Source organism: Bos grunniens, chromosome 22, assembly GCF_055505025.1.
Source record: "Bos grunniens cultivar Pamir isolate PY7600 chromosome 22, Bosgru_T2T1.0, whole genome shotgun sequence".
Classification (NCBI taxonomy): Eukaryota; Metazoa; Chordata; class Mammalia; order Artiodactyla; family Bovidae; genus Bos; species Bos grunniens.
The window spans coordinates 13,407,400-13,420,862 of record NC_141186.1 but is presented as its reverse complement, the minus strand read 5'-3'; the positions used below and the strand labels follow the sequence as shown (position 1 = coordinate 13,420,862).

General features: G+C 45.9%; 1 protein-coding gene across 4 annotated transcripts in view; it reads right to left on the bottom strand.

The window, feature by feature from the left end:
• Positions 1 to 13,463, bottom strand: part of MYRIP (myosin VIIA and Rab interacting protein) — a 228,280-nt gene that overhangs the window by 3,707 nt on the left and 211,110 nt on the right. For all 4 annotated transcript variants that reach the window (XM_086366026.1, XM_086366027.1, XM_086366025.1 and 1 more), the window contains 4 exons: positions 8,248 to 8,409; positions 3,384 to 3,488; positions 3,211 to 3,271; positions 1,461 to 1,579 (listed from right to left, as the gene is read on the bottom strand). In XM_086366026.1, the coding sequence (XP_086222152.1) occupies positions 1,461 to 1,579; positions 3,211 to 3,271; positions 3,384 to 3,488; positions 8,248 to 8,409 (447 nt within the window). The remainder of the gene's footprint in view (positions 1 to 1,460; positions 1,580 to 3,210; positions 3,272 to 3,383; positions 3,489 to 8,247; positions 8,410 to 13,463) is intronic.

Sequence of the window (13,463 nt, the reverse complement as noted above, 5' to 3'; positions counted from 1 at the left end):
ATGGAAGGTAATTTATTTATTGGTTTTTTTTTTTTTTAATTTTAAGAGAGGGGGGACCTGGAGCTTTATTCTCTTTATTTTTTTTAAAAATAATATTGAAGTATAGTTGATTTACAATGTCGTATTAGTTTCAGGAGTATAGCAAAGTGATTCAGGTATATATGCGAGCTTCGTGCTCAGTCGCTTCAGTCGTGTCTGACTCTGTGAAACCCTATGGATTGTAGCTCGCCAAGCTCTTCTGTCCATGGGATTCTCCAGGCAAGAATACTGGAGTGGGTTGCCATGCCCTCCTCCAGTGGATCTTCCTGACCCAGGGATTGAACCCAAGTCATGTCTCCTGCATTGGCAGGTAGGTTCTTACCACTAGCACCACCTTGGCAGCCTAGGTGTATGTATGTATATATATTTCAGATTCTTTTCCCTTATAGGTTGAGTACGGCTCCCTGTGCTATACAGTAGGTCCTTCTTGGTTGTCTATTTTTATATATACTAATGTGTATATGTTAATCTCAAACTCCTAATTTATCCCTCTTCCCCACCCTCCCACTTTCCCCTAAGGTAATTTATTTTTAACTGTCTTATTTATAACAGATTCCTTCCCTGGCCCTAGTGGTCTGCCCTTTTAGAGTAATAGTGCGTCTTTTTAGGTCTTTGCAATAATGGCCAGGAGCCAGGTGGTTGGACTTTGGAAGGTCGGGGTACTGGCTCACCAGTGAAGCAAAGGCAGTGGGCTGCACAGCTGCCATATGGTGCCTGAGAGATGTAGTAACTTGTAGTTCAAAAGAGCGTGCCCTCCATTGTGCCATTTCCTGGTGTCTGTGTGCTCAGGACACAGGGGCAGTGCGGGGGGGAAGGGAAGGGAGCAACAGGTGATGCATAAAAGGTCTGCCTGTGCTTCAGTCTTGTCACCAGCCATCTTCTGCCCCCTCAGCATTATCAGTATCCCCGGGGCAGTTCAGCTGGATCTTTACCTCCCACGTAAGCAGCATCGAGCATTTGCAAAATTCTGAAGCATATGTTGGTGTAATCCCTTAGCCCTCTTACGTGATCTCCAGGTTTATGCAAATTATCCATTATCCCTTTCTTTGCCACATTTATGGGCAGCTGCTGACTTTTTTGTAGGAACACAAGTAATTAATGGCTAACAAGAAATTTAAGGAAGAGTGAATATGAACCAAAGGCAGAATAAAAACTTGTACACCTCAATTAGACCTTACATTTTGTCTACATGTTTTGATTTCTCTTATATTAAACCTGGTTCCTAAAAGGAGCTGGAGATATAGCTGAGAGAATGTATTCACATACCCAGGAGTTTAGCAATATAAAGAACCCTGTCATTTAACCAACAGACCATGAGATCATGCAGGAAGTTCTGACTGGGGATCCACAGAAAGAATGGCTGCAGAATGGAGGGGCCATCAATAGTGAAAGTAACTGGCATTAAGACAGAGATGACTTACTATCAAATCCTTGGGGGTGCTATTCCTTTCTTTAGTCCCGTTTGTCGAGGAGTCTTGGAGAATGAAGTTGCGGTTAAATGTTTTAATGGTGGCTGTTGAAGACGCCTCAATTTTTTCAGCTAAAAGGAAACACAGGAATGAGTATCATGTGGAAGCTGGACTGATGGTTAAGGAAGAAGGAGCAGCTGTCCATTCTACCCAGATTTTTGTTCTAGACTTGGCATCTCATTCTGGGTCCATAGGTCTGACTGTGGGAACGTTTTGTCCTGTTTATTTATTTTGACTAGTGACTAGTGAAGTCACTCAGTCGTGTCCGACTCTTTGTGACCCCATGGACTGTAGCCTACCAGGCTCCTCTGTCCATGGGATTTTCCAGGCAAGAGTACTGGAGTGGGTTGCCATTTCCTTCTCCAGGGGATCTTCCCAACATAGGAACCAAACCCGGGTCTCCCGCATCGTAAGCAGACGCTTTTACCCTCTGAGCCACCAGGGAAGTCCTTATTTATTTTGGGGTAGATCAAATAAACCAAGGCATCATTCATTGGTGGCTTTCTGGCAAAAAGGTAGCTTGGAGATAATCCAATACAGTCTACTAACTCTTATTTGCAATTCCGAAATATAAAAGGCTCAAAAAAAAAAAAAAAAAAAGGCAAATCTTTATGACTTTGGAGTCAAAACTGCCTAATGGCAAAACCTGATGTAAGCTGACAAGTGGCCGTTTCAGGTCCTTGTCCCGCCCACAGAGCATGAGCATTCTCACACTTGGCTGCAGGGTACTGATGTGTTTATCAGACGCTACACCAGACACCACGCGGAGGGGGCTGTTAGGAAGCACACGGCACACAGACCGAATTGCCTTTCTAAAGTCCAAATGATTCTGAAACACATAGAGACCCAAGGCTTTCAAAATAAGAGCTCATGGATCTGCAGTGTATTTTCATTGTTTAGGGCTCCATGGAATATAAAGTAGGCATTGAGTAAATGTTTGTTGAACAGTGAAGGGTAGACCCAGGACTCAAACATGTATCCACTGACTTTCTACTCTTTTACTTTGTAGGTCTAAATTTTTAGTTTGGCATCCTCACTCTGTGGCTTCTGAATCCAGGGAGATGGTTGAAAACGACCAGTAGATACGGGCGATGGGACTGGCATTACTGGAATCCCTCTAAGTCGGGCCCTGAGTTAGATGCTTTCGGCGTGTGCTCACATCTCCCTGACAGTCACCATCCCAGTCCACTCTGACAGCATCCTGCTGCAGGCACCACCACTCTCTCTTAGCCCATGAGTGATGGGGCAGGTCAGAAGTACCAGGGAGTTAATGTCCCTGCCCAAAATAACCTTCAAGCAAAGATGAGAGTTGAAAAACCTCATCTTCCTAATTCTTTGAGCAGGAAAGTGTGAGATACGGTTAATACTGTCTCCCAGAAGTCCCCATCAGGGTTTAGCATCATTTGCACAAAGAAGCAAACTATTAATACTGATCAAAGTACACTGTATTGGCTTAACTTCCTTCCCTGAATCATTTCTCTCTTCCCATATCCGTGTTTCTTGGGAGTTACCTCCCATATCACATCCTTGTCCCAGGGTCTGCCTCTTGGAGGAATCCAAAGCAAGACAGACTCTCCACAAGGGTAATTCTGGATGAGAACACCTCATTAGATCTGGTCCTCAAACTCAGATCTCTGAGTTACTCTAAGTGAATGAGTCAGGCTTGATTCTTGGGTGGCTCTGTGGTCTGATGTAAGCGTACCTTTCACCGGTGGAGCAGGCAGTTTCCTCCTCTGATGCCTCGACGTGTCTATGGTTTGTACCTACAAACAGAACACAGGCATCAGCACTCCTTCGTGAAGCCACAGGTGTTTTATCTTCTGCGTTTTCCAGGTCATGCGGTATTCCAGCAGATGGAGCGAGGGACAAACTCACCTGGTTCCTTTGCTTCTGGTTTCGTTTTCTGGTGAGGCGCCCACAGGGTGCTATGTTCAACCCTGCATTGGTCAGGGCTGAAATCCGGCTCTCAATATCAGAAATCTTAATGCAAGAGAAAGACAGAATCAGTAGGCACAAAGTCCAGGAGGAGAGAATCTTTATTAAAAGTGTTATGAACCTATAGAAAACAAATTTGCTTTGATATATGCTCATTCATTCATTCATTCAACTTCCACCAGGCATGTCTCTACCTGGTACTGTAGTGAAGAAAATAAACCACGGATCCCTCTTTGTAAACTCAATTTTCCAGTTGTTAGCTCTAGAGCATGTCACCCCTGTCAGAGGTCCCTGAGGGATAAATGGAAGCCTGGGGCATGATGGGAACCCTGGCCCAGGGCCACTGGGCTCAGCATAGGGGTGGGGGTGGGGTCCAGGAAGGCTTCCCTGGGAGGCAACACCCTGTGAGTTTTGAAAGGCAAGTAGGAGCTGGAGATCCACCTTCCTTCTTCCATGACTCCGAGAGTCCAAAATCACAGCTCCAGGTCTTAGGTGGGAGGCCCAGCAGCACCTGATTCAAGTCCGTTTCCTCTATGAAGAGGCCAAGTGGCTTTGAGAAACTCCCTCCAGCCTCTGGGCATTGGTTTCCTTCACTATAACATCGGAAGGTGAGAAGGAACTCAGATTTCTTCTCCAACAATGTCTTAAGGTAGATACGGAGAACAACAGTCCACTCAGTGCTAGGAAAGAATCCCCGTCGGTCCATGTCCCCAGGGGTGAAGAAGACATGGTCCCTGCTCTTAGAAAAGGGCATCACTGTGTGCCATCACCATGCTGAGTGCTTTAAATAAATGAACTCACTCATGCTTCGGTCATAATCCTGTGACGCAGGCACTGTCCTCTTGGTTTTACAGACGAGGAAACTGTGGCTCAGAGGGATGAGTGATGCACCCACATCTCACAGCAGAGCTCAGAATTAATGCCAGTGCCCATGCCCGCACCATGCTGCTGCATCCTCAGAGGCCTCTTGCCAAGACCTGGCATGGGGGACACTGGAGGAGGCAGGAGGAAGCTGGCAGAGCTGAGGGAGGGGGCTATGACGCAGCCTGGGTGTGCTGGGGCATCAGACGGGAGACCTGAAAGCAGGCCCAGCCCAACGTGTGTGCCCTCCACCCCGACGTCTTCACTGCCTTCCCTGTGTCAGCTGCTTAGTCGTGTCCGACTCTATGTGACCCCATGGACTGTACCCGGCCAGGCTCCTCTGTCCATAGAATTCTCCAGGCAAGGGTACTGGAGTGATAGCTAGCACATGGAAGCAGCCTAGAGGTCCATCGGCAGACGAATGGATAAGGAAGCTGTGGTACCTATACACAATGGAATATTACTCAGCCATAAAAAAGAATGCATTTGAGTCAGTTCTAATGAGGTAGATGAAACTGGAGCCTATTATACAGAGTGAAGTAAGTCAGAAAGAAAAACACCAATGCAGTATATTAATGCATATACATGGAATTTAGAAAAACGGTAATGATGATCCTATATGCAAGGCAGCAAAAGAGACACAGATGTAAAGAACAGACTTTTGGACTCTGGGAGAAGGCAAGGGTGGGATGATTTGAGAGAACAGCATTGAAACATGTATATTACCATATGTGAAATAGATGACCAGTGCAAGTTCGATGCATGAAGCAGGGCACTCAAAGCCAGTGCTCTGGGACAACCCTGAGGGAGGGGGTGAGGAGGAAGGTGAGAGGGGGGTTCAGGATGGGGGACACATGTGCACCATGGCTGATTCATGTCAATGTATGGCAAAAACCACCACAATATTGTAAAGTAATGGTCCTCCAATTAAAATAAAGAAAGAAAAAAAAGAATACTGGAGTGGGTTGCCATTTCTTTCTCCAGGGGATCTTCCTAACCCAGGGATTGAACCTGGGTCTCTTGCATTGCAAGCAGACTCTACCATCTGAGCCACTAGGAAAGCCCATTGCCTCCCCTGTCCCTAAGCTATTTCGTGCTGCGCAAGACAAATTCTAATTCCGCTGTCATTTACTGAGGGCTTCTTTGGATGAAGCCCATGGAGAGAGCTGCTCTAGGAGATGCAGAGAGAAGGCCTGAAAGGGCAGCAGATATGGGAGATGCTTCCCCTATCCCGCAGTCTTACTCAGAGAAGGAGGAGGAGGCAGGTAAAGGCCAGGATGTGGCAGCTGGTCAAAGAACACTAGTGAGCTGCCCAGCAGCCAGTCCCCAGCGGGGGCCACTGTGCAGCCCTCGTCCCTCCCTGCCCCCCAGATGCCTGCCTATTCTGATTCCTCAAATTTCACACTGAGGAGGGCAGTCCCTTGGTTTAGAGACAAACAGATTGCTGATAAACTGTTGTCAGTCATTAGCAACTTGTGTGAGTGAGACGCCCACACTCTCTCCTGGAAGCAATTTTGATGGATGGATTTGCTCAGAGGGCTCTGCTCAGAGGGCTCCTCCCCTTGAAGACAGCAAGTTGCTGATGTGATTTGCTGACTGCCAGGCTCTGGAATAAGAAGGGTTAATTTTTCCTGCTTTAGTCCACGGGCAAAGGATGAAGAAAGAGCAAAGGAGATTGCTGAGGGTTGGTTTTGCCTGCATTTTATCTATCTGTCTATCTGCCTATCTATCATTTTCTGTCTAATTGTGTTCCATTAATTCCTAAGACCAAATACCCAGGGACCCTTACCCTCGCTCTTAATAGAAGGGGATGACCAGTTCAGTTCTGAGTTTTCTGGGAGCCAAAGCAAAAAGATCAGTGTAGGACTCTGTGTTCACAGATAAAGACCAAGTATTTAGGAGAACAGCTTTTCCTGATATTAAGAGTTAAGAGAGACATTTCCCAGGAATGCTCACAGAGGTGACCCTGCAGGACACAGTGGCCAGCTGTTCTTAGCACGCTGCCCCGTGGATGGTCCTGCACTCTCCTTGAGCACCCGGCAAGCCTGTCCCACTAAACTCCAAAGTGAAGGCGTCCCCGGAATCTGACCTAAGCTAAGAACATAATTCAGCACATCTACCCTCCAGGCAGGCTTCCCTGGTGGCTCAGAGGTTAAAGTGTCTGCCTGTAATGCGGGAGTCCTGGGTTCGATCCCTGGGTTGGGAAGATCCCCTGGAGAAGGAAATGGCAACCCACTCCAGTATTCTTGCCTCCAGGCAAGCCCCATGGACAGAGGAGCCTGGTGGGCTACAGTCCACGGGGTCGCAAAGAGTTGGACACAACTGAGCTACTAATAGCAACCCACTCCAGTACTCTTGCCTGGAAAATCCCATGGACGGAGGAGCCTGGTGGGCTGCAGTCCATGGGGTCGCTAAGAGTCGGACACGACTTAGCAACTTCATTTTCACTTTTCACTTTCATGCGTTGGAGAAGGAAATGGCAACCCACTCCAGTGTTCTTGCCTGGAGAATCCCAGGAACGGGGGAGCCTGGTGGGCTGCCATCTATGGGGTCGCACAGAGTCGGACACGACTGAAGCGACAGCAGCAGCAGCAGAGCTACTAAACAACAACAACAAGGCACATGCAAACACAAGGAAAATAGATATTTTGGATGCCAGGATTTTCTTCCATAAAACATGGCTGCAGTAATTTAAGCCTAGAAAAATTTGGAATCAGAAATAACTAATTATCCAATAAAACCCTCCCAGTCATCCATAACAATATTACTTCCTGCCAAGCCATTTGAGAAATATTTGCTGCAAACTACACCCCCAGAAAACAAATGATTTGATTCTATTTTATATCACACTGACTATGAATTGATTAAATGTTGAGGGGCATTTGTGGGAAATGATTTTTATTTGAGGAGAGTTGCTCTTCAGCCATTCTTGCTGGTAATAAACAGTCAACAGGGTCATATGTGATGAGCCCATTCCCAGGCCATTCCTAGCACAGAACTGGTGCCCTCCCATTCTTAAGAATGCTTAACGGTATCAGCAGTTGTTGTGATTTTTGACTCTTTAAAATAGAAATATTTATTTAAAAATAATTATCAAAAAAAAAATAATTATCACCCAAGACTGTCATCTTCTCTGTCCAGAGATGGTTTCTACTGATGCCCATTCTCCAAACGAGGCAAGTTTTGAGATGCAGGGTCTACAGAAATATCAGTGAACCAGGGATCTACACTGAGCTTATGCTGCAGAGACCAGCATTTTTCGTGGGTCCCTGAATATGCATATGTCCACAGACCCCAGTCTGAGAATCAGTTACTTAGTCCACAGTCAATTCTGATCCAGAATCAGAGGCTAAGAGGCTATCCATGAAAACTGCAAACAAGCATCTTCAGAAAGTTACAGAAAATATAGTAGTTAGTTCTAAAACAGCCACATTGAAAATCATGCAAAATACTGGTCTAAGAATTCTACACTTAATTTTTCATTCATTTATTCCTCTCAATGTTATTGGGCCCCAAACCCATGTCTGGTGTTATGTTAGGCACTGGACTTATGGTGTTAAGCTAGACAGCTAGAGTCCTGTTGTCAAGAAACTTTCAGTCTATCATGGGGAACACTGGCATTAAATAGGTAATCAACAGTGTGCTAAAGGTTAGGGAAGCTGGTCTTGGGGTGGGGTGGGAGCCTCTATAGCAAGGGTCAGAGAATTTGTCAAAGAGGAACATGGCATAGGTTTGGAAGACGTATATTATCAAGGCTATAATTCAGGGAGAGGAGGGCTGCACTTTGAAAAGGAGGATTTGGTGGCATCCTGGGAGGACCATATCCACGAAGTCTGCTGGAGACGGCAGGAACGGACAGATACAAAGGCTTAGAGACGACTCTCGTGGGAGATGAGGTACCCCCTCTTTTTGCCCCCACCTGGGCATAGGGGAGAGCTCTTACCTGGATCTCGGCGTGGTGGACCTGGGCTGCTGCCGTGGCCACTTGGTCCTCCAGATCTGCCAGCTCGGTCTCATCCGTGCCGCTGTGGATGCACCGGGCGGCATCCTCTAGCTCGCTCAGCTGGCCCTCAAGTCCGTACACAGTGCCTGCAGCCAGGTACACCTGCAGAGGAGGCATGGCCTTTGAGCTCAGGCCTGTGGGCCCGGGGCTGGTGGGGCCCTTTCAGGGGATGCTACAATTCAGGGGAGTGAGAAAGAGTTAGACTCAACATTTGGAAAAAGAGACAGGGAATCCCCCATTTATAAACATTCTTTACACATAAGTGGTAACATAAGGTCTTCCCACGCCCTCACTGTCAGACACACCTCCTTTTCCCCCAGCCTTTCCTGGAAGAAAAAATAGTTTGCAAATTCTAAAAATATGATAAAATAGTATAAAAATACATGAGATAAGCTACATAAACTGTGAATTTGTCCAGCAACTATAACAACCATAGTATCAGGACAGAAGAAACAAGGAGGAAAACTCATGATGCAGTTTTTCCAATAAAATTTTTAGTTGGCATTTAGTAACTGGGAAAAATTCAGAGAACACGAAAGAGGTGAAATTAATTTAAAACAATTACAAATTCTGAGTGAATTATCTCTGAACAGGTACTATTAGCTTGCTTGAATCAGATTAAGGGAATGAAAAGGAACCTGATATTTGTAATACTTTATTTCTGAGAAAATAGTATGATGTTGAGAAGCATGTGAAATCTGTTTAATGTAAGACAGCTGGTAAAGAATCTGCCTGCAATGCCGGAGACCTGGGTTTGATCTCTGGGGTGGGAAGATCCCCTGGAGAAGGGAAAGGCTGCCCACTCCAGTATTCTGGCCTGAAGAATTCCATGGATTGTATAGTCCATGAGGTCACAAAGAGTCGAACATGACTGAGTGATTTCCACTTTCACTTTGACTGAAAACTAAAAAGAAAATAAGATAGAAGTAATTTGAGGGAAAATTTAAAGGAAAAATTACTTTGGCTTATGAGTTTATAATGTGATTCTCATAAAAGTGGGCAAACAAGGAGATTCCTGCTGGTCCAGTGCTTAGGACTCCAAGCTTCCGCTGCAGCGGGCACGGGGTTGATTCTGGCCGAGGGATCTAAGATCCTGAATCCTGCATACCATGTGGCAAAGCCAAAAAACAAAAACATGGGCAAACAGAAAGTAAATCGTTGAAATAATTCAGGCTGAGGGATGCCGGACAGGGTGAATGAAACAAATGCCCCTTCAGCCTAATTAACAATGTAATGAAACAACGGACAACACAGGAACCAGATGTATCTAGAGAAGTAATTAATTAAAGAGAGATTCATGAGGTTTAACACGTAATCACAATCATTTTGAGTTGATCTGAACGATGCGCACCGCCTCTTCTTTAACTGTTCTTTTAACTTGAGGTAAAAATACAACAGAGTTAGGCAGTCCAAGAGCCGTGCACACAGATCACTTGTGCTGAGTGATGCTGAGTGTGGACGAGGAGGGCGAAGACCCCTGAGATACTCCAACTCGGTCAGTTCCTTGGCATGATTCATACATCTGTGTGAAAACTGGCAATTTGACAAAGCTTTTCAGTGTGGAACAAAAGCAGGCGCAGGTGTGATGAAAGCAAATTTGACCGTGCATTACCAGACAGGACTAGCTGGGCTGGGGGAGCTTCCAGCGGCGACCGCCACGTCTGGCATCACGCCGGGTGATTCATCGCTCACGCCGGGGTCATACATCGCATGTCTGCTGGCCATCGCCCTATTGCAGTTTGCCCTTAGTGTTATATTTCCTTATCACAGGCGAGTATTAGAGAACTTCTGTTTCTAAAAGATCTTCACAGTTTAATACAGCCATATGTTCTTCATCTTCAAAATAAGAAAAACTTTTTTTTGTCCGATGAAGAAAATGATGAATATTTCAAAGCTATTTGAGGGGAGAAAAAGCTGTGAGGTTGAAAAATTTATCTTCAGAAAGGGAGAAAAATTGCAGATAGAGAAAGAGGAAAGAAGAGTAGGAGAAGAGGAAGAGGAGGAGGAGGGAGGAAGAGAGGGGAGAAAAGATTAGAGAGATGGCCATGACAGTTTGAGTTTGGATATTATATTTTTGGTAGCCACACCCAAAATGGTGAATTTATTTTGATATGATCATTTAAAACATAAACTGAGAGCTTTTCACAATGAACCAAAATTTGTAATTATGATTTAAATAAAATGAATAATTTAAGTGTGTCAGTGGTTAAACATGACATAAGATCTCATAACCTTGATATTTCCAGAAATATGGAAAACTAAATGTCGTCATACCCTATGGCCATATCAACTCAATAGCATCTTGTTCTCTCGCCAGCATAGTCATCCACCAACATTCCTTATTTTCTCTGCCAAGACAAAGCAGTATGAAATCGCTCCAAGTCCTCAGCAAGGCCAGAATGTTCATCTTTTACTCTGTGTTCCCTGAAAGCATGCTTTCCCGGCACTAGCGGGGCGGGGAGGTTCAGAGGTTTGGCACTGACACCCATTCCACAGGAACTTACAAGCACCCAAAGGATTAGAGGAGGGTGATGATGGTCATGACCGTGATGATGATCATGACAGGTATTTATTGAGCCAGAGGGCTGGTGCCAGGTTTCATGCCTTTATCCACCCTGCCCTATGACGGTGTGCTCAGTTGTGTCCAGCTCTTTGGGACCCCATGAACTGGAACCCACCAGGCTCCTCTGTCCCTGGGATTTCCCAGGCAAGGATACTGGAGTGGGTTGCCATTTCCTCCTCTAGGGGATCTTCCCAACCCAGGGATCGATCCCCCGTTTCCCACATCTCCTGCATTGCAGGTGGATTCTTTACTGCTGTACCACCGGGGAAGCCCAATCTATGATTACCATGACACTTAATCTCAATTGGAATGTTATGACGATTTATAGTTCAAACTTCGGCATAAAGGTACTAGAGTCACTGTGGTTACAGATGGACATGATACTGGCTCTGTGGCCAGGCTGAAATAACAAAAATTAACATGCTATATAATGAAAATGTTATTCTAGTCTTAAAAATAACCCATTTGAAAACTGTCAACTTGGTATTGCTTGCTTAATTACGGTGCACTTTTGGCAAGAAATATGGTTACCACATCTGAGCAATCTATGTCCCCTCCAAACTCTAGTTACTGATGCCTGTGACCCCACTGCTTGGCTCCTGGTTCAACAAGCCTTTCTTAAACTGTTCAATGGATGAGAATAAGTGTTTCATTAAGGAAGGACATTATGGTCAAAGCCCCTAGGATACAGAATATTAAACAGATTTCTTATTGTAGAACTTCTCAGAGTCTTTAATGTGCTAACATGTATCTCAAGTTTCCTAGAAAGAGTTTATGGGTTTCTCAAGCCTGTTTGATCTTAGAGCATCTTGTTGGACTTGGCTTCCATGAAATACGTGTCAAGGGACTAAGGTTAGACAGCAGCAGATAGGATTTCTTTTCTTGTTCTCTGAGAGCAAAGAGCTATGATCACTTCCAGAAGTTCTACCTCACCTGTGCTGTGGGGGCTGTTCAAGGGCTTTGAGAAGGAAGGTCAACCTCCTCTGCCTGGTCTTAGATTGTGGGTCAGAGGTGGGTGCCCCCATGGCTGTCCCACTGTGCCTGCTACCACTAACTGCATACTACAGAGTACTTGGCATCGCCGAAAGTTTTAGGGCAGAAGTAAAAAACTAAGGTCATGGCACCCAGTCCCATCACTTCATGGCAAATAGATGGGGAAACAATGGAAACAATGACAGACTATTTTCTTGGGCTCCAAAATCACTGCAGATGGTGACTGCAGCCATGAAATTAAAAGATGGGTGCTCCTTGGAAGAAAAGCTATGGCCAACCTAGACAGCATATTAAAAAGCAGAGACGTTACTTTGTCAACAAAGGTCCATCTCGTCAAGGCTATGGTTTTTCCAGTAGTCATGTATGGATGTGAGAGTTGGACCATAAAGAAAGCTGAGCACCAAAGAATTGATGCTTTTGAACTGTGGTGTTGGAGAAGACTCTTGAGAGTCCTTTGGACAGCCGGGAGATCAAGCCAGTCAATCCTAAAGGAAATCAACCCTGAATGCTGAATAGTCACTAGAAGGACTGAGGCTGAAGCTGAAGCTCCAATACTTTGGCCATCTGATGCAAAGAACTGACTTCATTGGGAAAGACCCTGATTCTGGGAAAGATTGAAGGCAGGAGGAGAAGGGACAACAGAAGATGAGATGGTTGGATGGCATCACCGACTCAATGGACATGAGTTTGAGCAAGCTCTGGGAGTTGCTGATGGACAAGGAAGTCTGGCATGCTGCAGTCCATGGGGTCACAAAGAGTCCGACATGACTGAGTGACTGAACTGAACTGAAAAGGACGTTGAGACTGTTCCTCCACTGGCTCTGTGGCTGGGAATTATGGGGTACCCCCGATGGTCTCTTTCAGAAGATCTTTAGATGGGGGTGTAATGGTGAGGGAGCCCACTCATGCTGCCCCCTCACAACCCTGCATAATCCCACAAGGTGGCCATGGTGGGTTCCCCCATTCACACTACAGGTTTCAGAATGGTTAAGCTGGTTATTCTCTGTTGACCCCTAGATCCATTTTCCATTCTTCTCTGCTCTGTTCTGTTCTCTGCGAGGCTGACCGATACAAACTTTACCATCAAGGATCCCTTGCTGGCAGGGATGGGTTTCGCCAATGAGAAGATCAAAGGCAGGAGGAGAAAGAAGTTGGTGCCTCCCCCCATCCCCTTTCCTTCCTGGATTACATGGCAGCAGCTCCCACTAGGGGATGCTCTTCCAGGCTCCAGCTCTCCCTGGGCTATAATGGCCTGGGGGTGGTGGCTACTTCCTCCTCCTCCTACTCTCTGGGCACTGCAGCATCCCTTAACCTTGCCCAGACCTGAGCCAATACTCTTTTCCCGAAACTCTCCTCTCCCAGCCAGACCCCTACAGGTACAGTAGGACCCTGTGCTTCAGAGGTCCCTAGGCATTTAATCTGAGAAACTGAGTCTCCACTGTGTGTGTGCAGGGAAGGCTGAGGTTCCTCCCACCTTTAGGTGAGACAGAGCTGACTTTACAACCAGGCAGCAGGTCAGAAGTGTCAAAGTTAAGAGACAAAGGAGATTCTCAAATCCCCTGTTTGTTGTTGTTCAGTCGTGTCCAGCTCTTTGCAACTT